We start from the raw sequence: 25,658 nt of genomic DNA on the forward strand, positions 1-25,658 counted from the left end.
AGTGCGTGGGGCAAACGAGGGTGCGCCCGGCACTGCCGCACTCTTTCTAACGCGCCCTTAATGTATCGACCCGTTAATCTAGTAAAAGTTTTAGTTGAGGTAAATTAATTATTATAAAAGCCTGACATTACCTAAATATATTTTAAAATGTATTATAGTAAACTGGAAAAACCCTCTAACTTGTCATGTCATATTCTGTTCCTCAACTTTTTTTTTCACACCAATGGTAATCCCCAGGTTTTCCGAAGCAACAATACTGCTAACTGAAACCCAAATAGGAATATCTAAGGTTTTATAGTATCAGGCCACTGACATATCACAGAATACCCCTGGGAATATTCTGTGCAAAAAAACTTTAACATTCTGTCCACAGTTTACTAAAATTCTGCTAAATTCTGCATATTTGTCAAAATAACACAGTCTAATTGTTTTTGAGTAATAATTTCAAGTGCAGTATGGTGAAAAATTACTCAGAATTTTAAAATTTTTATGCAGAATTCCTTCAGAAGTACTGTAGAATTACATAAGGTTCAATCCCCCAGCTCTTTCTATCCCCCTATCCTTTCTTCCTGACCCAAGTTAAATCCTCCCAGCACTCACTCCTGCCCATTTCCAGGTTCAAAGTTCCCCCAACCCCATCCTAGCTCTTTGCCTCTCTCCCAAGTTCAAACCCTCCCTCTCCCCACCACCCGAGCTGTCTCTTCCTATCTTCCAGTTTCCTCCTTCCCCAGGTTGAACCCTCTCCAGTTCATAAGAACATAAGACGTTGCCATACTGGGTCAGACCAAGGGTCCATCAAGTCCAGCATCCTGTTTCCAACCATGGCCAATCCAAGATACAAGTACTCAAACATTAAATAGATTCTATGCTATTGCTACCAGTAAAAAGCAGTGGCTATTTTCTAAGTGAGTATAATTAATAGCAGTTTGTGAACTTCTCCCTCAGTAGCTTAAACCTTTTTTTTTTAAACCTAGCTGCACTGACTGTCTTAACCACATCCTCTGGCACCCATTCAAGTCCTTTCATGATTTTATAGACCTCTATCCCCCCCTCAGCCATCTCTTCCCAAAGCTGAATAGCCCTAACCTCTTTAGCCTTTCTTCATAGGGAAGCCATTCCATCATTTGCCTTTATCATTTTGTCGCCCTTCTCTTTACCTTCTTTAGTACAACTATCTTTTTTTTTGAGATGCAGTGGCCAGATTTGCACACAGTATTCAAGGTGCAGTCTCAACATGGAGCGATACAGAAGCATTATTACATTCTACGTTTTATTCACCCTTCCCTTCCTAATAACACTCTGTTTGCTTTTTTTACCGTTGCAGCGCACTGAGCCAATGATTTCAATATACTATCCACAATGACACCTAAATCTTTTTCCTGGGTGGTAACTCCTAATATGGAACCTAACATCGTGTAACTACAGCATGGGTTATTTTTCTCTATATGCATCCTCTTGGACTTGTCCACATTAAATTTAATCTGCCATTTGGATGCCTAATCTTCCAGTCTCACAATATCATCCTGCAATTTATCACAATCTGCTTGTGATTTAACTACTCCGAATAATTTTGTCTCATCTCCAAATTTGATCACCTTACTCATTGTACCCCTATCAAGATCATTTATAAATATATTAAAAAGCAATGGTCCAAGTAATGATCCCTGAAGCATTCCACTGTTTACCTTTTTCCACTGAGAAAATTGACCATTTAATCCTACTCTGTTTCCTGTCTTAGAACATAAGAACATAATTGCCATGCTGGGTCAGACGAAGGGTCTATCAAGCCCAGCATCCTGTTTCCAACAGAGGCCAAACCAGGCCACAAGAACCTGGCAATTACCCAAACACTAAGAAGATCCCATGCTACTGATGCAATTAATAGCAGTGGCTATTCCCTAAGTAAACTTGATTAATAGCCGTTAATGGACTTCTCCTCCAAGAACTTATCCAAACCTTTTTTGAACCCATCTACACTAACAGCACTAACCACATCCTCTGGAAACAAATTCCAGAGCTTTATTGTGCGTTGAGTGAAAAAGAATTTTCTCCTATTAGTCTTAAATGTGTTACTTGCTAACTTCAAGGAATGCCCCCTAGTCCTTCTGTTATTCGAAAGTGTAAATAACCGATTTACATCTACTCAAGACCCCTCATGATCTTAAAGACCTCTATCATATCCCCTCTCAGCCGTCTCTTCTCCAAGCTGAACAGCCCTAACCTCTAACAGCCTTTCCTCATAGGGGAGCTGTTCCATCCCCTTTATCATTTTGGTTGCCCTTCTCTGTACCTTCTCCATCGCAACTATATTTTTTTGAGATGCGGCGACCAGAATTGTACACAGTATTCAAGGTGCGGTCTCACTATGGAGCAATACAGAGGCATTATGACATTTTCCGTTTTATTAACCATTCCCTTCCTAATAATTCCTAACATTCTATTTGCTTTTTTTGACTGCTTTAGCACACTGAGCCGGCGATTTTAAAGTATTATCCACTATGATGCCTAGATCTCTTTCCTGGGTGGTAGTCCCTAATATGGAACCTAACATCGTGTAACTACAGCAAGGGTTATTTTTCCCTATATGCAACACCTTGCACTTGTCCACATTAAATTTCATCTGCCATTTGGATGCCCAATATTCCAGTCTTGCAAGGTCCTCCTGTAATGTATCACAATCCGCTTGTGATTTAACTACTCTGAATAATTTTATATCATCCGCAAATTTGATAACCTCACTCGTTGTATTCCTTTCCAGATCATTTATATATATATATTGAAAAGCACTGGTCCACATACAGATCCCTGAGGCACTCCACTGTTTTACCCTTTTCCACTGAGAAAATTGACCATTTAATCCTACTCTCTGTTTCTGTCTTTTAACCAGTTTGTTATCCACGAAAGGACATCTCCTCCTATCCTATGAGTTTTTAGTTTTCTTAGAAGCCTCTCATGAGGGACTTTGTCAAATGCCTTCTGAAAATCCAAATACACTACATCTACCGGTTCACATTTATCCACATGTTTATTAACCCCTTCAAAAAAAATGAAGCAGATTTGTGAGGCAAGACTTGCCTTGGGTAAATCCATGTTGACTGTTTCCATTAAACCATGTCTTTCTATATGCTCTATGATTTTGATCTTGAGAATAGTTTCCACTATTTTTCCCGGCACTGAAGTCAGGCTCACTGGTCTATTGTTACCCAGATCACCCCTGTGCCTTTTTTAAATATTGGGGTTACATTGGCCACCCTCCAGTCTTTCAGGTACAATGGATGATTTTAATGATAGGTTACAAATTTTAACTAATAGATCAGAAATTTCATTTTTTTAGTTCCTTCAGTACCCTAGGATGCATACCATCCAGTCCAGGTGATTTGCCACTCTTTAGTTTGTCAATCTGGCCTACTACATCTTCCAGGTTACACAGTGATTTTCGTTCAGTTCATCTGACTCATCACCCCTGAAAACCATCTCCGGAACTGGTATCTCCCCAACATCCTCATTAGTAACCGGAAGCAAAGAATTAAATTTAGTCTTTCTGCAATGGCCTTATCTTCCCTAAGAGCCCCCTTTAACCCCTCTGTCGTCTAATGGTCCAACTGACTCCCTCACAGGTTTCTTGCTTCGGATATTTTTTAAAAAGTTTTTATTATGAGTTTTTGCCTCTATGGTCAACTTCATTTCAAATTCTCTCTTCACCTGTCTTATCAATGATTATGTTTTATCCTATTTTCTTCAGATGGATCCTTCTTCCATAGAAGGACATCACCTCTTATCCCATGATTTTTTAGTTTTCTTAGAAGCCTCTCATGAGAGACTTTGTCAAATGCCTTCTGAAAATCCAAACACACTACATCTTCAAAAAAACTGTAACAGATTTATGGGACAGGACTTCCCTTGATTAAATCCATGCTTCCTGTGTCCCATTAAACCATGTCTATAAGCTCTGTGATTTTGATCTTTAGAATGGTTTCCTCATTTTTTCCTGGCACTGAAGTCAGGCTCATTGGTCTTGGTTTCATAGATCACTCCTGGAGCCATTTTTAAATATTGGAGTTATATTGGCCTCAGGTACAATTGGTCTGAAATTTCATTTTTTAGTTTTTCAGAACCCTGTGGTGTATACCATCTGGTACAGGTGATTTGCTACTCTTCAGTTTGACAATATGGCCTAATACATCTTTCAGATTCTCCATGATTTGGTTCAGTTCATCCAAATCACCCCTGAAAACAGTCCCTGGAATGGGTATCTCCCCAACATCCCTATTAGTAACCCTGAAGCAAAGAATTAATTTAATCTTTCTGGATGGACTTATCTTCCCTAAGTCCCCCTTTAACCCCTCGATCAATTAATGTTCTGGCTGACTGCTTCACAGGCTTCCTGCTTCAAATATATTCAAAAAGGTTTTTAAGAGTTTTTGCCTCTACAGCCAGCTTTTCAAATTCTCTCTTAGCCTGTCTTATCAATGTTTTACATTTAACTTGCCAGTCCTTTATGCTTTTTCATATTTTCTTCAGATTGATTCTTTTTCCATTTTTTGAAAAGTTCTTTTGGCTAAAATAGCCTCTTACATCTCTCCTTTTAACCATTCTGGCAATCGTTTGACATTCCTTCCACCTTTCTGCATGGAATACATCTGGACTGTGCTTATATGATGGTATTTTTAAACAATGTCTTGCCTGTTGTACACTCTTAACTTTTGTAGCTGTACCTTTCAGTTTTTTTTCTATTTTCCTCGTTTTGTCAAAGTTTCCCTTTTCAAAGTTTAGTGCTAGAGCTATAGATTTACTTATTGTCACCCTTCCTGTATTAATTCAAATTTGATCATGTTATGATCACTGTTGCCAAGTGGCCCCACCATTGTTACCTCTCTCACCAAATCCTGTGTTCTGTTAAGAATTAGATCTAAAATAGCTCCCCTCTTGTCAGTTCTTAAACCAAGTGTTCCATGAAGCAGTCATTTATTCCATCCAGGAACTTTTATCTGTCTAGTATGTCCTGATGTTACATTTACCCATTCATTTGGCAATAAAGTAATAATGGGAGATCTCAATAGTTTAGTTTCCCTAATTTCTCTTAGCATTTCATCATCCATCTTATCATTTTGGCCAGGTGATCGATAGAATAGTCCTGTTATACTCTTCCCCAACACACATGGCCTTCTACCTATAAAGATTCTACTGTGCTTTTAAAAATGACAGGAGTTAGATAGCACCTTATAGACTAACCAATTTATTGAAGCATTTGATTTTGAGGAGTTTGTTGGCTAGATCAGCTGTGGGCATCTGGGATGATATTCCTGATGGCTTGTACTCTGTCTTTGTGGGGGATGTTGGTGTAAAGGGATTCAACTCCATGGTTGCCAGAATGATGTTATGTGGGAGGTAGCCAATAAAGTGGAGTTTCCTGAGAAAATCTGTGGTGTCACAAAGATAGCTGGAGTGTGCTCCGCTCATGGCGAAGATGGAGGGGTGTGAGAGAGGGGAGGGGCTGTGGAGGAGGGGAGGGTGTGAGAGCATGGGAGGTGAGAGAACGGGGGGGGGGGGGGAATGCTTGAGTGTGGGTGCCAGAGAGAGGGAGCCTATGTGAGGAGATTGTGAAGGAGTGTGCATGTCTGTGAGAGATTGGGAGCTCATGTGTATGAAAAAGGGATCTTGTGTATGTGAGGGTGCTAGCCTGTGTGAAGGGATTGTGTATGTGTGAGACAGTCTGTGTGAAGGGGGTGCATGAGAGAGAGACATAGCCTGTGTGAGGATGTATACGAGAGTGAAAGAGTTCTTATGTGGGTGTGTATGCAAGAGAAAGGGACCCTGTATGAGGGGATGTGTGTGTGCGAGAGAGTGAAGGAGCCTGTATGAGGGTGTGCATATGTGTGAGAGAGGGAGGGGCAGAGGGGAGCCTATGTGAGGGGCAGTACTGAGAACGGGGTTAAACTCTGGGACTTGCGATAGAGTGGAAGGGGTTGAGCCTAGAGGTGGAGGGGAGAGATTCTGGCAGGTGGAGGAGTTGAGGCCTGAGAGGGCAAAGTGGCCAGGGGAGTAGGGAGAGCGAGTGGAAGGGACACTCTTACAGTGGATTTCTAGGGAAATTCTGCTCAAAATATTTAAAATTCTACATCTCTAATAACTTTTTTCTTTATTAATTTAAAATGTAATTATTAAAGACTGTCATGTAAGTAGTGTTATTTTGACCAATATAAAGTTTGCAGAATTTTGCTTAATTTTAAGTTTTTGTGCACAGAATTGTAAATTTTTTTGCACAGAATTCCCCCAGAAGTAATATTTACAACCTCTCACCGGCGGATAAAAAAAAAATCATATGTATGACATTCATTGCAAAAGACTGAAAGACCTCCCCCTTGCTGCTGGTTTGCTACCTTCATCTTAATTTTGTTGAGTTCTTAAGTTCGGTTGCTAAGGGAGTAAAAATACATAAATTAGAGTACTTTAAGTTTATTGGTGTATTTAGTATTACTCTAGTAGTGACCTGCAAGAGGATAGTTAACTCTTGAAAAGGGCTAGGGCAATCTTTTGTTTTAGATAAAAGCCTGATTGATTTTTAATGTGAAAAGTCTCTTGCCTATAAAATCAAAGGATGAGCTAGGTGTGGGAGGGGAGGGGAAGACAGACACTAGAACCTATCTTGGCTTGCTTGTAATATCAGAAAAGCAAGTTTGCTTACCGTAAACGGTGTTTCCGTAGATAGCAGGATGAATTAGCCATGCTGTCATGGGAACTGTCCATCAGGGCCCAGGAGGCGGAGCTTAAGAAGCAGAGTGTAGAGTTTCGACACTCTGCGGCTGCGCGTGTGTTCCCGCGCGGGAAGAATCAGTTCTCCTCAGTCTGTGATTAAGCTTGATGTAGTTAATGTAGTACGACTACCAGGGAGGTGGGAGGGTCAGCATGGCTAATTCATCCTGCTATCTACGGAAACACCGTTTACGGTAAGCAAACTTGCTTTTTCCCGTCGATAGCAGGGCTGAATTAGCCATGCTGTCATGGGAGTCCTAAGCTCCCGATCACGCTGTTGATTCTGTGTCGCGTGATTATAGGAGTGTGGTAGTCGGTTATTATTTAGGTAACGCATGCAGAATCGCCTGACCCAGTGTTGCATCTGTTGCTGACTGCTTGTGAGAAGTGAAGGTATGTAGAGAAGACCATGTGGCCGCTTTACAAATGTCTACTGGGTTGACGTTCTTAAGATGAGCTATAGATGTGGCCATAGCCCGAACTTGATGCGCTCGTGGAAGCGACTGGAGTGGGGATTGTCCCTTGTTGTGACAATACTGTATGCATTGAACAATCCAGCTTGAAATTGTTCTTTTGGCCACGGGTAGTCCCGGGGCTCTTGGGTTGAATGAAACAAATAATTGGGAGACTCTGCTCGTATCATGAGTTCGTCGTTTATAGTAAGCCAATGCTCTCTTACAGTCCAATGTGTGTAGCAAGCGTTCTCTATCGTTTGCATGAGGCTTTGGAAAAAAGATGGGTAGTTCTATGGATTGATTGAGATGGAATGCCGAAATTACTTTTGGAAGGAAGGTAGGGTGCGTTCGTAGGATCACCTTATGATGATGGAATTGTAGATATGGTTCGTAATGTACGAGCGCTTGTAATTCACTTACTCTACGTGCCGATGTTATTGCTACTAACAACACTACCTTCCAGGTAAGATATTTAATATGTGCAGATTCCATCGGTTCGAATGGTGGAAGCATTAGCTGCTCCAGAACGATATTAAGGTTCCATGGAACTGGTGGTTTTGCTGTCGGCGGACGAAGGTGCAATAATCCCTTGATGAATCTGGATAACAAAGGGTGTTCAGCAATGGAATGGTTATCTACTGGTCGGTGATAAGCTGCAATTGCACTTAGGTGCACCCTGATGGAGGAGGTCGCTAACCCGTCATCATACAGGGCACGCAGATAGTCAAGTAAAAGAATTGGTGAGCAGTCCATGGGTGGAATTCCTTTTTGAATACACCAGTTGGAGTATCGTTTCCATTTGAAGGAATAGTTGCGTCTAGTGGATGGTTTCCGTGATGCAATAAGCACTACTTGTGCCACAGATGATATGCCTTGTGCTGTCAATAATGTCCGCTCAATCTCCATGCCGTCAGGTGAAGCGAGGAGTGGAGAGGGTGAATTAACATTCCTCCGTTCTGATGGAGAAGGTCTGCCCGGTCTGGAAGACGTATCGGGTCGGTTATTGACAGTCGCAAGAGATAGCTGTACCATGGTTGTCTCGGCCAGGCTGGGGCCACCAGGATTAGTTGACTGTTGTCCAAAATGCATTTCTGCAGCGTCTTGGTTATTAGTGGAATTGGTGGAAAGGCATATAGAAGATCTGCTGTCCACGGAAGTAGGAATGCATCCTGGGCGAGGCGTAATGAGCTGGGGCGAATGGAGCAAAACTGCGGTAGTTGGGCGTTGTCTTCCGTTGCGAAAAGATCTATCGTCGGGGTCCCCCAGCGCTGAAAGATCTGTTGAGCCACGTCTGGGTTGAGTGACCATTCGTGGGGATGGAAAATGCGGCTCAATCTGTCTGCTCTGTCGTTCGCTAATCCTGGCAGATAGGTTGCTTGAAGATGGATTGAATGCCGGAGTGCATGGTGAAAGATTTGAAGAGTTTCCCTGCAAAGGGTCCTTGAACCGGACCCGCCTTGCTTGTTTATATAAAACATTGCCACCTGGTTGTCGGTGTAAATCATTACTCTTCGTCCTCTTAATTGTTGTTGAAAGGTTCTCAGTGCATTGCGTATTGCTCTGAGCTCTAGTAGATTGATTTGGAGACATTGTTCCGATGGCATCCATAGACCCTGAGTTTCCAAGAGGTCTAAATGTGCTCCCCATCCCGTCCGAGATGCATCCGTTGTGAGGACTGCATTGTGGCGGCGGGGGATTGAATAGGGCTCCTTTGTCAAGGTGTGGTCTAGGAGCCACCATTCTATGTCTTTCTTCATTTGCATCGTGAGTGTGACTCGGTTCTGCAATGGTTGTATGTGTTGTTTCCATTGCCTTTTAGACCCCATTGAAGCCGTCTCATGTGCAGTTTCGTGTTTGGTACCATAAAGTTCGCTGCTGCCATGTGTCCCAAGACTATTAGTATCTGTCGAGCTGACGGGTGTCTTGTCGTCTTCAGTGATTGAAGGAGATACCGAATTGTTATCTGCCTGTCCTGTGGAAGGAAAGCTCTTGTGCGAAGAGTGTCCAGGCGAGCTCCAATGAAATGGAGTATTTGAGTAGGGTGTAAGTTGGATTTGGGGTAATTTATAAGTAATCCCAAAGTTTGAAGGCAGTTGATTGCAATCTTGAGATGATGCATTAGCAATGTCGGGTCCGACGCTACCAGTAACCAGTCGTCCAGGTAGGGAAATACTGTCAGACCTTCCAGTCTGAGGTGGGCCACCACCACTATCATACACTTGGTGAAAACTCGGGGTGCTGCCGAGAGACCAAAAGGAAGCACCTTGTATTGGTAGTGCTGGTTGTTGTGTAAAAAACAGAGGTACCGCCAAGAGGATCTGTGGATTGGAATGTGTGTGTACGCCTCCTTGAGGTCTATGGAGCACATCCAGTCCTTGGGTTGCAATAGTGGAAGAATGGATTTCAACGAAACCATTTTGAACTTTTCTCGAACTATCCATTTGTTCAATTCCCTGAGGTCCAAGATAGGGCGGTTGCCTCCCGATTTCTTTGGAATTAGGAAATAGGGGGAGTAAAACCCTTTGTTCCATTCCTTTGGGGGAACATATCTGATCGCCCTTTGCTGGTAGAGGTGCGCTATCTCCTGAGTGAGCTGAGGTTGAGGTGTTTGAGAACCTCGCTGCGCTAGATGCGGAACTGGGGGATTGTTGATGAACTGAAGCTGATAGCCATTCTTCACTATTTCGAGTACCCACTGGTCCGTTGTTATCGATTCCCAGGCAGGAAAGCGGGCTGTTATTCTGCCTGGGGGTGCTGTTGAGGGAGGTGGTGGTGGCCTGATGCTTAAAAAGATTGCGAAGGCTTAACCGCAGGTGTTGCCTGTTGTTGCGGTTGTTGTCTTTGTGACCTTGGTTTACCTCTCCGTTGTTGTTGAGGAGTTTGTGTTTGTTGCCTTTGGTATGTTGGGTAAGGCTGCGTTCTGAAAGGCTGGTAATTCCTATAAGGACGTCGAGAGAAAGATTGGCGACGAGATGTTTGATAGTACTTCCTTGAAGGAGTTGGCGTGGTTATCGATTGGACCGCCAGCGCTTGTTCTTTCAATTTGCTTACGGTGTCATGGAAACGGTCACCAAACAAATTGTCTCCCATGCAGGGAAGATTGGCTAGTCGATCATGTAGATCATCTCGAATCGAGCTAGCTTTTAGCCACGCCAGTCTGCGCGCTGCTATTGCAGTAGCTGATGCTCTTGATGAATTCTCGAAGCCTTCATAGATTGCTCTCAGCAAATGTCTGGAGCATTCTTCCATATCAAGAATAGGGGAAGGAATGTCGGTCCCAGCGGTGAGAAACATCCCTTTTGTCGCCTGAACACATTCATACATGTATTGGACCATGTAGAATTGATGGTGACAAATGCGTGAAGTTAGCATCGCGTTTTGATAAACTCGTTTGGCGAAATCGTCCAAGCATTTATTGTCTTTACCCGGTGGGTTAGAGGCGTGTGTTCTTGCCTTCTTGGCTCTTTGTAAAGCTGACTCTACGACTAAAGAGTCGTGTGGTAATTGGGTATTGGAGTACTCTGAAGTTTTCTGTAACTTAAACTTTACGTCCGTTTTCCTTGAGACTGCTGAAATTCCGAAGGGCGTCTCCCACGATTTCTGCAGTACCTTGTGCAGCATACCATGGGGGGGCAAAGATGTAGGCTCCCCTGGTGTGTCAAATATTTTTAACAACCCTAAGGTTTCTTCTCTGGGTTCCGGCAGCTTTTGAACTTCCACCTTCAATATGGAGCCCATCTTTTCAACGAATTTGGGGTAGGAGAGATCTTCCGGGGGAGAATATGGCTCCGCTGGTTTTTCGGGTGGGTCTGAAGGGTATCCAGTAGATGAGGAAGGGGAGGAGTGCGATAATAAAGACACATCCTGTGAGATCTGAGAGTGAACCGGGGACGGCGGCTGTGTATGTACTGGCTCAGACCTTGGTAATGGATCCACCGGCCCTTCTAGTGCGGTGTCTGCCGGTTTTGATGGGGCAGAGTTGTCTTCTGGTGGTAAGACAAAAGAGGTCTGCAGTGTCTCAAAAAATCCCGCTAGGGAATGCGAGAGATCCCAGAATGCCTTTTGGGTATGTTGCGACATCTTGCGTCGCTTGTGAGGAGATAGTGGGAGTTCCGGTCCCGATTGGTCCCTCCGAGGAGATGATTTAGAACGTCTTCTCTCGGTATCAGTGAAACTTCTACGAGAGGAGTGTCTAGTCGAAGACCTAGAAGGTGTACGAGAGGAGGACGATGATGTAATTTGAATAGTACGTCTCTCTAACTGTGTCAATTGTCCTCTAGATTTTGATGAAGAGGATTGTAGTGAACTACTTCTTGTATGGTCCGAGGAGTAATGTCGTCTGTGCCGCTTGGTATGTGCGGAGGACGATGAGGATGACCTATGGCGCGAGACTCTCGTCTGGGAAGTCTCGCTATCTGCCGTAACATCTTTTCCCGAACGAGAAGGTCTGGCTGGAGTGCGACTGCTATCGTCCGAGGACTTTCGGGAATGTCGTGATCTTTCCCTTATTCTGTTGGGCTTTGTTCCCGACGCCGGTTTCGGCGCCGATTGCGCCTGTACTATCGGCTCCGGATTTGTATCTCCCGGCTCCGATATCGGTTCCGACGGCGCCGGTTTATTCTGCGCCGGTCTACTCGGCGCCGGCTTACTCGGCCCTGGTCTCGGCTCCGGTTTCTTCGGCTCCGGCGCCGGTTTTCCTGGCCCCGGATGCGGATCCGAGTGCGCCGGCTTACCCGCTCCCGGGTTCGGCTCCGACGGCGCTGGCTATTTACGGCTCCGTGTTTGCTCCAACAGTGCCGGTCCGCGATCCCTCGGCGCCGGTTGCACCGTTGTATGTGCCGGCGTCGATGAACTCGGTGGCTTAGAGGAGAGTCTTCTAGCCTGCTCCGGCCTAGTATGGCCCGTCGAGCTGCGGCGTTTTTCGGCTCCACGATGACTCTTGGAAGTGGAATGCCTAAGAGAACCAGATCCCTGGTTATCTTCCCTCCTTCGCTTACCTCCGGTCCCGGAGGTTTGTTGATCCCATGAAGATGATCTTCTCTTTTGAGGAGGCGTCCGTACTCCCGTACCGGGGGAGGAGCAGATGGTCGACGGTCGATTAGTTAATTTAGCTCCATCATCCGGTAGGGGCCCGATGTCGCCGTGCTCTCGGGGACATCTTTCGACAAAAATGACAAATATCTTGATCGTGGTCCGGTCCCAAGCAGCGGTAGCAGCGATCATGTCCGTCTGTGACGGACATGATCTTACCGCAGGGACAAGGTTTGAAACTGGACTGTTTTTTAGACATTTTGAAAAAAATTTTGTGAGGAGAAACAAAGCTCCGCTGCGCTCCTGCGCGCGGAAAAAAACAGACTGAGGAGAACTGATTCTTCCCGCGCGGGAACACACGCGCAGCCGCAGAGTGTCGAAACTCTACACTCTGCTTCTTAAGCTCCGCCTCCTGGGCCCTGATGGACAGTTCCCATGACAGCATGGCTAATTCAGCCCTGCTATCGACGGGAAAACATATATACTAAAGTCCTAAAATTTTCCAAAGCATAGTTAGAGATCCTCTTCTTTCAGCCAACAGCAAGATGATTTTCTCCTTTCAATGCTGCTAATGCTGATAATAAGCAGTGGCTGTTTCCTAAGTCAACTTGATTAATAGTTTATGGACTTCTCCTCTCGGACCTTGTCCAAATCTTTTTTAAACCCCATTATACTAACTGCCTTTGCCTCATTCTCTGGCAGTGAATTCCACAGCTTAATTGTGTATTGAGTGAAATAATTTTCTCCAGTTTGTTTTACATGTGCTACTTGCTAATTTCCTGGAGTGCCCCTTAGTCCTTGTATTATCTGAAAGAATAAACAGATTTGCATTTTACCGATTCTAATCCTCACATGATTTTATACACCTCTATCATATCCCTCCTCAATTGTCTCTTCTCCAAGCTGAACAGTCCTAATCTCTTTAGACTTTCTTCATAGAGGAGCTGTTCCATGCCCTTTATCATTTTGGTCACCCTTGTCTGTAACTTCTCCAGTTCAACTATATCTTTTTTGAGATGATAGGACCAGAATTGCACCCAGTATTCAAGGTACAGTCTTACCATGGAGCAAAACATCAGCATTATGACATCCACCATTTTATTCACCATTCCTTTCCTAATAATTCCTAATATTCCGTTTGCTTTTTTGACCTCTGCAGCAGACTGGACCTACGATTTCGACGGATTGTCCACTATAAAGCCTAGATCTTTTTCCTGGATGGTAACTCCTAATACGGAACCTAACATCGTGTAACTACAGCATGGGTTATTTTTCACTATGTGCATCACTTTGCACATGTCCCACATTAAATTCACTGCCATTTGGATATAGTCTTCTAGTGTCACAAGGTCCTCCTGCAATTTTTCACAATCTACTTGTGATTTAATAACTGAATAATTGTCTCACCTGGAAATTTGATCACCTCACTTATTTCCCTTTCCAGATCATTTATAAATATACAAGCCGTTAAGCCCGTTAAAACGGGCTACATCCCTCTGTCTCTCACCTCCCCCTCATTCTCTCTCCCCTCCACCCCCTACCTCCCTCCTCTACCCTTCTCACCCACTCCTCCCACCTCCCTCTCCTCCCACTCACTCTCCCCTCAGTCCCCCTCCCTCCCCCCCCTACCTCCCTCCCTCTCACCCACTCCTCCCACTCAGTCTCACTCCCTCCCTCCCCCCTCTCTCCCTCCCTCTCACTCTCCCTCAGTCCACTCCCTCCCTCCCTCAGTCCCACTCCTTCCGTCCCACTCCCTCCCTCCCACTCCTCTCTCCCTCTCACTCAGTCCCACTCCCTCTCTCCTCCCCTCTCACTCAGTCCCTCACTCTCTCTCCCCTCGCTGCCACCACTGTTAAAAAGGGCTACATCCCTCTGTCTCTCACCTCCCCCTCATTCTCTCTCCCCTCCCCCCCTACCCTCCCCCCCCTCCTCCCTCTCCTCTCACTCAGTCTCACTCCTCCCTCCCCCCTCTCCCTCTCCCTCTCACTCTCCCTCAGTCCCACTCCCTCCCCCTCTCCCACTCCCACTCTCCCTCAGTCCCACTCCCTCCCCCTCTCCCTCAGTCCCACTCCCTCCCCCCTCCCTCTATGTCCCACTCTTCCTCAGTCCCCACCCCTCTCTATCTCCCTCCCTCCCCCCTCACTCAGTCCCCCCCTCCTCCTCCGTCCCACTCACTCCCTCCCTCTCACTCAGTCCCACTCCCTCTCTCTCCTCCCCTCTCACTCAGTCCCCCCTCTCTGTCAGTCCCTCCTTCTCTCTCTCCTCCCTCGCTGTCCGCCGCTGCCACCGGACGCCACCCAGCCACCCCCAACGCCATCAGCCGCTTGACGCCGGCCACCCGCGCCGGCCGCTACCACCCAACGCGCGCTCAGTCGTGGACGCCGCTGCCGCTACCACCGGACGCCGCCACCACCCAACGCCGCCGCCGCTGGATGCCGCCATGCCGCTGCCACCCAGCCGCCGCTACCACCGGACGCCCGCCACCCAACGCCGCCGCCGCTGCCACTGGACGCCGCCACCCAACGCCGCTGCCGCTGCCACTGGACACCGCCATTGTTTTTTCTTTTTTTCTGACGCTGGCTTAGAGCGACGTGCTCGCCCGCACATGCGCGGTAGAGCTGGTCTCTACTGCGCATTTGCGGGCCGTCGGTCACAGGCCATTTATAAGGTAGATTAAAAAGCACCAGTCCAAGTACAGATCCCTGAGGCACTCCACTGTTTCTCCTCTGAGAAAACTGACCATTTAATCATACTATTTTGTATCTTTTAATCAGTTTACAATCCACAAAAATTTTCATTTGACATTCAACCTCCACCTCCTGCCCCTCCCAAGTTCAAACTCCCCATCTTCCACAGCTCACACTTTTTTCTCTGCCTTCCTCCCCTCTCCCCCAACACAAGTTCAACACCCCTCCCTCTATTCTCTCTATTTTCCCACTCCAGTTTCAATCCCCTCTTTTTCCAATTTGCTTACTCCTCTTCTCTGTTTCATCCCTTCCCCTATTGTTCAGCTCACGGTTTCTCTCCTTGCCATCTCAGGATCACACTTCCAAGCCAGGATCACACTCCTTACCAGCCTCAACACAAACTTCCAAGCAGGCCCAGGATAGTAGATAATAGCTGCCAGCATCAGGGCTCACTGTTTCATGTTAATGTCAGGCCACGGGGAACAAAGTTGGGAGAGGGTCCCAGAGGAGCACCAGAACAATAGGGGGCAGCAGTGAAATAAATGGCTGCCACCAGCCCAATCAGCTGTTTGCTGCCAGAACGGGGAAGGAAGAAGGAGGCTCCCACATCTCTGAGAAGCAACAGCCTGCAAATAAACAGTCAGCTGCACACTAAAGATGACCTCCTTCCTCTTTAAAATAAATTAATTCCTGTACATACCCAGATCAGTCCAGACCAGTGGGTTATGCACTCCCACCAGCAGATGGAGTCAGAGAGCAAAGCTTCGAGGCACTGGTATCCCAAGTGTGCCACCTGCAGCTCATCAGTATTTCTCTGACTCCAGCAGATGGTGGTCATGTATGCCTGCAGCTCTGTGTGAGATGGATTTTTCTTGCTCCCTGAGGTGCTAGGTTCAGTGTCTGGGCCATCCCTCAGGTAGAGCCTGGCGGTATTAGCCTGTGTGGTTCCAGGTCCCCTGATAGCCAGGGGACTGGCTCCCTCAGCGACCCGAAGGCTGCCCCTCAGTGTCTGCGGTACAGGGAAGTAGCCCCTTTGGGGATTTTTTTTCTATTATTCTCAGCTTAGGCTTTATTTTTTTCTGTTACTAGAAGTTTAAGTTTTTGTTTAAAAAAAAACCCAAAAAACCAGCTCCAAGTTCCCTGTTCACTGCGGCTCCCGGGGTAAATCAGTCTGCCCGGTGGTGCAGAGTCAGGCAGACCCCTGAAGAGGAGGGGAGAGTGTTTCAGCCCTGGTAAGAACTTCCGAGGATGTTTTTAGGCTCCCTGCCTCATTTTTACTGCTGGCTCTGGAGCTATTTTTACCTCGGTGGCCATTTTGGTTTTTCTTTTTCACCCTCCCACATGGTTCCCCAGCATTCCTGGGGCCGATTTTCATGGCGTTTTTGGTGGGAGTCACCAGGGCTGGGTGGCAGCATCTGTTTTCTTCCGGTGGGGGGGGGAGTTATATGCCCCTTTTTGCAGGAGGAACATGGCAGAAACTCCTCTGGTGGAACCCTGTAAGGCTTGCGGGGTATGGTTAGCTTATTTACACCCCCCTGTCACTGTGCACGGACTGTGCACTAGGTGGGGAAGAGGCCTCAGACAAGAGGACCAAACCTAAAAAGTCTGCATGCAGGTCTGGCTTAGCAGCTGGGTCTTATGGAAGGAGCCCAACCCCCACAGCGCAGACTCAGAGACTGGAGGAATCAAGAGACACAGACACTGATTCTAGCAGTGACGAGACGGGACCGGGGGGATTTTCACTGGAATTTGTGCTGCTCATACAAGAAGCATTTCTGGCTCAGAAGCTCGCGAAGCGCAGAGCCCAGGATTGGAGCGTGGGAGTTCCCAAGCATCCCCATCTGTGAACTGACAGTCGTCCGTCCTGGGCAACTTTGGCTCGGGAGGATCTAGTGGGTGCAGTCAACCTGCAGGGGAACGGCTCCACTCCGCCCCTGAGGGATACTGCTGCAGATCAGGGAGAGGTCCCTCCAGACGCAGATATGGGCGACGACGATCAGGATCCAGTAGAACCTAGTGCAGAGAGGGATGACCTCCGCGTAGTCCGGCTGAGGAGGAATTGCACCCCCTTATTCCCCAGGTGCTTTGAGGAATTGGGGGTGAGAGCCTCGCTGGACGATTCCAACAGCAAGGGAGTGAACCCAGTCCTGGACGGTCTCCGGGGTCCACCTAATGCTTTTCCCATCCCGAAGAAGATTTAAAAGCTCATCAGCCGAGAGTGGGAATCCCCAGAGGCGGGGCTTAAGGTCAGCTGGGCGATGCAAAAACTCTATCCGCTAATGGAGGAACATTTAGAATGCCTCAGAGTACCTAAGGTGGATGCAGCTGTATCAGCGGTGACCAAGAAGACGACCATTCCAGTGGTGGGAGCGGCTGCTCTCAGATGTGCAGGAACCGCAAGCTGGAGCTGCATCTGAAGCTGGTGTTCGAGGTCTCCTCCTTAGGACTTCGGACGGCGGTGTGTGCCAGCATGATGCAAAGAGCGTTTTTATGTTGGATTCAAAAACCGCAGGACCCTTCGTCTTCTGGGACTTTGTCAGCTTCTCAGGCGTCTCGTCTGGAGGCGGTGGTAGCATATGTGGCGGATGCTTTATATGACTTGGTGCGTTCAGTGGCCCGGACTATGGTCTCCTCGGTGGCGACTCGGCTTCTCCTATGGCTCCGCAATTGGGCAGCGGATGCTTCCTCAAAGTCACAACTGTGCAGTCTGCCTTTTCGAAGGAAGTTGCTGTTTAGAGAGGATTTGGATTAGCTGATGAAATGTCTCCTCGGACGGGATGATCTGGGGCAGGTTATCCCAATTTTACAAGGAGTGGGCCAGGATCACCTCCGATCGCTGGGTGTTGAAGGTGGTAAAAGAAGGTTACGCTTTAGAATTTTCTCGGCCTCTCATGTCGGCCTTTGTGGAATCGCGATGTGTTTCCCGCAACAAGCGAGCCGTGGTAGAAGACACTCTACAAAGATGGCTGGCCCTGAAGGCGATATTCCCCGTGCCGTCCGAGGAATGGGGGAGGGGACGGTACTCCATTTATTTCGTGGTTCCCAAAAAGGAGGGCACTTTCCGACCCATCCTGGACCTACAGAAGGTGAATCGCTGCTTGAAGGAGCCCTGTTTTCAAATGGAAACACTTCGAACAGTCACCACAGCGGTTTGAAAGGGAGAATACCTCGCCTCCTTGGATCTCACCGAGGCTTATCTACACATCCCAATTCACAGCGCTCACCAAAGATTCCTACGATTCAAGATCCTGGGTCAGTATTTTCAGTTCCAGGCACTGCCGTTCGGACTGGCGACGGCCCCGTGCACCTTTACCAAGGTGATGGTCGTGGTGGCGGCGGCGACCCTCCGGAAGGAAGGGATAATGGTCCATCCTTACCTCGACGATTGGCTGATTCGAACCAAGTCGGAAGAGGAAGGCGAGCGGATGGTTCTTCGTGTGATCCATTGTCTCTAGTCCCTAGGCTGGGTAATCAACGAAGCGAAAAGCCATCTGACTCTGTCACAGTGTCTGGAGTATTTGGGAGCTCGTTTCGACACCCTCCAGGGCAGGGTGTTTCTCACGAATGACAGGATGTACAAATTGCAGCAACAAGTGAGTCTCTTGTTATAGCTTCCAATCCCCAGAGTGTGGGATTACCCATAAGTTCTGGGGTTCATGGCTTCGACGTTGGAATTGGTGCCTTGGGCCTTCGCTCACCTGAGACTGTTGCAGTGAGATCTAGTGTCGCAGTGAAACCCAGTGTCGGAGCAATACCAGTTCCTATGCCTTTGTCGCAGCGAATCAGGTCCTGTCGGAAGACAACTTATAGAAGGGGATGTCCCTCGAAGTCCTAGATTGGGTGATCGTGACAATGGATGCGAGCCTTCAAGGCTGGGGAGCAGTGTGACTCGGTCATGCGGCTCAGGTCCTTGACCTGAGTCCTTACCCGAACGATCGTGGTCTATCAATCGTCTAGAGACAAGGGCAGTTCGCAAAGCATTGTTGGCATTCCAGTCCCTGGTGCAGGGGAGAATGGTTCGAGTCTTCTCGAACAATGCCACCACGGTGGCATATCTCAATCTCCAGGGAGGAACTAGGAAGCACACCTCCTCTTTGCTTGGGCCAAGCTTCATCTGGAAGGCATCGCAGCCTCTCACGTGGCAGGTGTGGACAATGTACAGGCGGACTTCCTCAGTCATCAACAGCCAGATCCCGGGCAGTGGGAACTATCCCAGGAGGGTTGGAATCACATTTGTGCCCGATGGGGAGTTCCCCAAGTGGACCTCATGGCAACCCGTGTCAACGCCAAGATGGATCGGTTCTTCAGCCAAAAGAAGGAAAATCGGGGTGGTAGGAGTAGACGCCCTAGTCTGCAAGTGGCCAACCGGAATCCTCCTGTATGCCTTTCCTCCACAGCCCCTGATCGGGTGCGTTCTCCGGCGCATAGAGGACCATCCCGGTTTGGTAATTCTAGTGGCACCAGAATGGCCACAGCAGCCATGGTTGCGGACCTGGTATGGGTGGCGACAGCCCGCTATGCCTAGCTCATCTACTGACCTCCTGTGACAAGGGCCCATTTTTTCGGATCGGATCACTTCTCTCTCGCAGCCTAGTGTTTGAAAGGTGGCGGTTACGGATGAAAGGTTATTTGGAACAGGTGATTTTCACCCTGCTTCAGTCCAGGCGATGCTCGATGTCTATGGCATACGCTAGAGTGTGGAAGGTGTTTGAAGTCTGATGTGACCAGCAGGGTGTAGAGCCGTTGTCGGTGACCATTCCTCAGGTCTTGGGGTTTTTGCAGCAGGGATTATCTAAAGGTTTGGTGCTTAGTTCCCTGCGTGATCAGGTTTCGGCCCTGGGATGTCTCCTAGGGCAGGTAGGTGACAGGCCTCTAGCCAGCCATTCGGACATTGTCCGTTTCCTGAAGGGGTGAAGCACCTTCGTCCTCCTCTTGTAAGTTATGCCCGGAGTGGGCGCTTGTGATCCCCCCCCCTTTTGAGCCTCTGGGAAACACTTCCTTAAAGATGGTGTTCCTTGGTAGCCATCTGTTCCACGAGGTGTATTTCAGAATTGCAGGCTTTTTCCTGTAGGGATCCCTTCCTTTGCATCTCGGCTGATAGGGTGTCCCTGCGCACGGTCCCTTCCTTTTTGCCGAAAGTGGTATCTGCCTTTCATGTTAATCAGTCCGTGGAGTTACCTGGATTCCCCTGATTGGGCTTGTGACCCCGCTATGGGAAGAGATCTTCATCTGTTAGATGTCCGCCGGGTTCTCCTTCGGTATTTGAAGGTCACTAACTCTCTTCGAAAATCGGATCACCTTTTTGTGCTCTTTAGAGGTCCGAAGAAGGGTGAAAAGGCATCTAAGGCATCCTTGGCTCGCTGGCTGAAGGGTCGCCCCGTCTTGACTGATTTGAAAGCTCACTCGATGAGGGCGCAAGCGGTTTCTTGGGCAGAGTGTCAGTTGTCACCCGAGGAGATTTTGTAGAGCTGCAGTCTGATCTTCCCTGCATACCTTCACAAGGCATTATCGTCTGGATGTTAGGGATCCAGACCAAGCGCTTTTTGGGGAGAGCGTCTTGCGAACGGGTCTTTTGGGTTCCCACTTGGTGTAATGTGACTTTGGTACATCCCATTGGTCTGGACTGATCTAGGTATGTACAAGAAAGGAAAATTGGTTCTTACCTGCTGACTTTCGTTCCTGTAATCCCATAGATCAGTCCAGGATCCCGCCCAGGTGCTACTGACGAAAGACTGATTTACCTAACAGCTGCTGTTCATAGGGAATCTATCTGAATGATTCTATAATATTTTGGTTTTTGTTATGAACCTTGGTTCAAATCTGATTTTCAGGTATTGGGGTCATTTGTTTCAGACTTTTGAGGGAGGTTTTTCCTGTTCACCCTTGTTTCGGGAATTAGATGGCTTTTTGTCAATTAAACTTTGCTTTGGTATGAATAAATACTGATGAGCTACAGGTGGCACATTTGGGATACCAGTGCCTCGAAGCTTTGCTCTCTGACTCCATCTGCTGGTGGGAGTGCATAACCCACTGGTCTGGACTGATCTGTGGTATTACAGGAACGAAAGTCAGCAGGTAAGAACCAATTTTCCTTTAGCTCCCACAGACCCAATACAGTCACCTTCCTCCTGTTCTGGTTGACTTTGTCAAATATAAGTCTGCTGCCTTCTCATCTTCTCACCAAAATCTGCATGCTAAGTGTAAAATTCTGCACGGATGGAAAATTGTGTGCAAATTCTGTGCTAAGCAGTTATGCAGAATTCTCTCAGGAGTAACAAAAGCACTGCATTAGTTGGATTATTACATTTTTGCTTGTATAATTTGATATCGTGATGGCCTAAAAACTATTCATATTTATATTTACTCCTTCATAAATGCTATATAGTAGTATATATGATGACTTTCAACTGATTTTAAATATTACAGCAATATTTGCCTGAACTGATGACCTTGCTGATAATCTCATGATATAGTAATGCTGATTCGTTGCTTCTATGACATATCAAGTGTTCAATTGTATCGAGCCTTAGATGTTTTGCTTAGCAATACTTGTGGAAATGTGGCATTGTCATTAGTGTGGAAGCCATGAATTTCAAGGAAGAATAATTATTTGACAGAAGTTTCAGCCAAGACTGAACCCAGGTCTCCCTGCTAAGAAACAGAATAACTGCTCATTGTAACAATAAAATCAGTTTTTAACTAAATGACTAAGGATATATAATCTGGTTTATAGAGGTGTTCATGTACAGCTTTATCAGTCTTGTCTTTTTAATATAGAAATTCACTATATGGGCTATCCTTTCATAAATAGTAATAAAAAAGAGAAAAATAATCCAAAATATTCAGTGTATGAGTTGATGGATTAAAATGTTAATCTCAGGTCCTGCAGTTGGCACTGAGATTCCTCTTTATTTAACTACTGACAGGACAGTACCCTGATTTCTGTGTATTTCACAACCTCTGAAAGTTCTCCTGTTTCATTTCAAATATGTTGCTGGCATTTGAGTTTCTTTATCTTTCAGTTCTGTTTGCTCTGAGTTTTCTCAGATACATGGAACTGCTAAGTAAATATCTTAGAACTAATTTACTAGCATCAGTTTTTAACTGAAATAAAGTAATTATATTTTGTTCTCATATCTGACCTTGTATGCGTATATTTGAGGATCTGTGGAGAAACGTTTTTGTCCATGTAGTTGACAGTTTTGTCTTTGGAAACATTCTTGTAAATCATATCCTTTAAGGCAAATCAGTTTTGATACTGCACATAGTTGTGCGCTCCATAATTCTTATAATTCCTTTTCTGGAACATCTCAGTTAAGTAAAGATACAATACACCCAATAAAACACATTTTGCTTCTACTTTCCTGTAATTAACAAGGCTTATTTTTGTTTTCTATTAATAAATTTTTTACTTGCCTTTTCAGAAGAAACCAAAGAAACAGAGGTTCCCACAGTACCTCAGAATAGTCAGCTGACCTGGAAACAAGGTCGCCAGTTGTTAAGACAGTGAGTAATAATAGTGTTTAGAGAAGTAGTTAATACTCATATTCCTGAATGGTCTATTATGTAGTGGATAAGATAATTTTTTTTTCATTCTGCTGTTAGTTTTGTGAATTATATTTGTAAAGTTAATACATTTTATTATTTCTTTATGGAAGCTGCTTGACTTTGTTTTTGCCTTGTACTGTGTGCGTGTTTGGAGGGATTTTTTGTTTGTTTTTTTTGTTAAAAGTGTTCCTTGTGCATGGCAAAGGACATTTTGTCCATGTGAAGTTGCAACTTTAAAGGGAAAGATGATATGCATTGTCTATTGTAGTCTAAAAGGCAGCATCAGTACATCATATTTCTCTCAGAAATGAAGTTTTCAGTTTCTTGGCTCTGGTCTTCTCTTTGATCTAATCCCAGATAAAACATTTTGTTTTTCCCAGAACTATATTCCTCTGCTACTTGTTTTCCCTCTCCATTAATTCTGGTCACATCTCATGTTTTTTCCCTTTCTGTTTCTGATTCCTTCCTCCTCCCCATTTTCTCTCTTCATATTGGAGCAACTCTACCGGAGAGTAGAGATTCCTTGCTAGTTGATGACTAGAAAAGAAATGGTCTTCTAGGCCTTATAGTTCTTACTATACTAGCAGAGGATATTCCTGCACTGTGCTCTACTGCTGTCAGCCATTAGCTCCCAGGTCCTCAGTATATCACCTTCCTAATGCATCTTGTTTCAGCCTGCCCCCAACTGGACAGATCCTTCAACTTGCATTTCCTGCATAGCAGTGTATAGAACTATCACTAATCCATAGAACTTGCCTAGCATCATTCCGCTTTGTCACCTCTCATCCTATAATGTTATTCTTTTGCTGGTTATACTGTGCTCATCAGAATGGTGCTGATGATAAACAGCAAGACTAGGTTTGGTGTAACAAAGTTTTGAAAAAAATCTTGGCATTGTCCTTTTTTATTTATATGTTAAAATTGTAGTCATACCAGTGACAATTGCTGTGTCAAAAGAATGAGGATAGCTAATATTAAACTGCTTTTAAAGAGCCCTCTTATAAACAAAAATTTGTTTAATATTTAGCCAGTCATATTAGGCACTACCAGCAGAATGACTTCATTGCCTTGTATTTAATCATAGGCTATAGTATATAAAGCATTGTCAAAACATTTTTTTGTAATTACTTTTTTGTGCAAATAAAATGACTTATCTTAAAGGCCATTCATTTGAGTCCATCTTGAAAGCAATTCGAGACATGAAAGATTATTTATATTGCACAATTATAAGAATTGTCAGGCGTATGAAGAGTTGTATGGATTACTTCTAATTGTTCCAATCTTCAGCCCTCTGATGCAGATCAACGAAACACGGCTAGTGGACTCAAATGAACAGCTTCATAAAACATATTTATTTGCACAAAAAAAAAGGTTTTAATAGTGTTTCATATACTATAGTCTATGATTAAAATCAAGGCAATGAAGGTGTTTATTTCGCAGGTAGTACCTATTATGATTGGCTAAATATTAAATTAATTCTTGTTTATATTAAAATTGTAGTCATGCCTTTATTTTTAAAGTTAGTAGATTATTTTCACTTTGAAGTACTAGAAATCACAGTCCACAGTGTAGGTGAAGTAACAAACTCCAGTGTACTTTGCTCCTTGTGGTTAGGAGTTTGTCATTTCACATTTCACATGATGTGAAATGACATAGTTTGTCATTTCACATCAGCTTTAATTAGCATGTACTCCAGTTACAGAGGCTGATCAATTTACTGTTTAATTTGCAAGCCAGAGGAAGGCAACTCCCATTTCTAATTGGCTTTTACTCATGTTGGGAGTTCCTGTCCACCATACTTGGACTTCCTGCAGTTTGTTAATGAGAAAATCTCCAAATATTTATTTATTTTTCGAGGACAAGCAGGATGGTAGTCCTCACACATGGGTGACATCATCAGATGGAGTCCCGTTGCAGATAACTTATGTCAAAGTTTCTAGAACTTTGATTAGGCACACTGAGCATGCCTGGCACGCCCTATACCACGCGTCCATGCAGGATTCCTCTCCAGTCTCTCTCTCTTTTTCCATGGAGCTGTAAGCCTCGCTGTGTGAGTGAGCTCACTTTGGCTGTTTTTTTGTCCTTGTGGAAAACTTCCTTCTTTTCTTTCATTTTTCGTAGGTTTTTTCTCGTCCCGTCACAGAGTCCATCTCTGTGTCTTCGTGTAGTGTCTCCTAGACAGGGTTTTCAGTGATTCGGGTAAGCTTCCTTTCACGGTTGATTCCCATTGTGGCGGTTCATCAGTGCCCATCAGCCATTGCTGCACCGCCACCATCATTTTCGGTTCGTGCCCCTTTTGTTTTGTCCAACATACCCACGTCCAGTTTCCGGCAATGCCCCCGGTGCCCGATGACCATGTCCATCACAGATCCACATGAGATATGTGTCCTCTGCCTGGGGGCATCGCATGATGTCTAGGGTTGCCGATTAAGTGCCCAGATGACTCCAAAGGGTCATCTGCTTAGACTCGATAAGATGGAGTAACTTTCAGGTCGAGAAACCAGAGACATCGGCAGCATCGGCTTCAAAGGACCAAGGAGCCACACCAAGCCATTGAAATTGGCGGGACTGTTGGTTCCGCCGATAACATCGGTGGATGGGGCTCCGGAGACCAACCGTTTTCAATCTCCTCCAGGCAGAGGACATCTGGTTGCTCATCATCAGCCTCGGCACTGGGGAAGGGCCAGGCCAAGCATCGAAGTAAGCCAAAGAAGCATAGACTCCGGTCCTTGTCGATGCACTGGCTTATGCTGTGATGCCTCCAAAGCGACCCTGTGGTGAGGAGTGCCAGTTCTCCATCGGTGCCAGGGGTCCATAACTGACTCCACCAGTCTTGATGCCAGTCACCGATCCACCTCGAGAGTCTGAAGAGGATCTGGTCACCCCTCCTTCCTCCCAGTTGATGTTGGCATCTGCAATGTTTGAGGAGGAGCTGGACTGCAGAGTCCAGCTAGCGGTGGAGCGCACATTGCAGGGCTTCGGTCCTGTGGCACCGACTGCACCGGACCCGGTGCTGATCCGTCCTCATACTGCTTCTGGAGAAGCTCAATGTGCTTATCGGTGCGTTACCGACTCAGCTGGCATTGGTTCCTGGGATAGTATCAGTGCCCTGGGAGGTACAGAAGCCTCTCCTTACCAATGCGGTGGTCATCGCCGGTTGCTCCAAGGAGGAAGCTCCACTGAG

General features: G+C 46.1%; 1 protein-coding gene across 4 annotated transcripts in view; it reads left to right on the forward strand.

Moving 5' to 3' along the window:
* The window catches only part of STRN3 (striatin 3), a 349,837-nt gene that overhangs the window by 74,096 nt on the left and 250,083 nt on the right, over positions 1–25,658 (forward strand). For all 4 annotated transcript variants that reach the window (XM_029598990.1, XM_029598988.1, XM_029598991.1 and 1 more), the window contains exon 4: positions 22,351–22,432. In XM_029598990.1, the coding sequence (XP_029454850.1) occupies positions 22,351–22,432 (82 nt within the window). The remainder of the gene's footprint in view (positions 1–22,350; positions 22,433–25,658) is intronic.

This window comes from Rhinatrema bivittatum, chromosome 4 (genome assembly GCF_901001135.1).
Source record: "Rhinatrema bivittatum chromosome 4, aRhiBiv1.1, whole genome shotgun sequence".
Lineage (NCBI taxonomy): Eukaryota > Metazoa > Chordata > Amphibia > Gymnophiona > Rhinatrematidae > Rhinatrema > Rhinatrema bivittatum.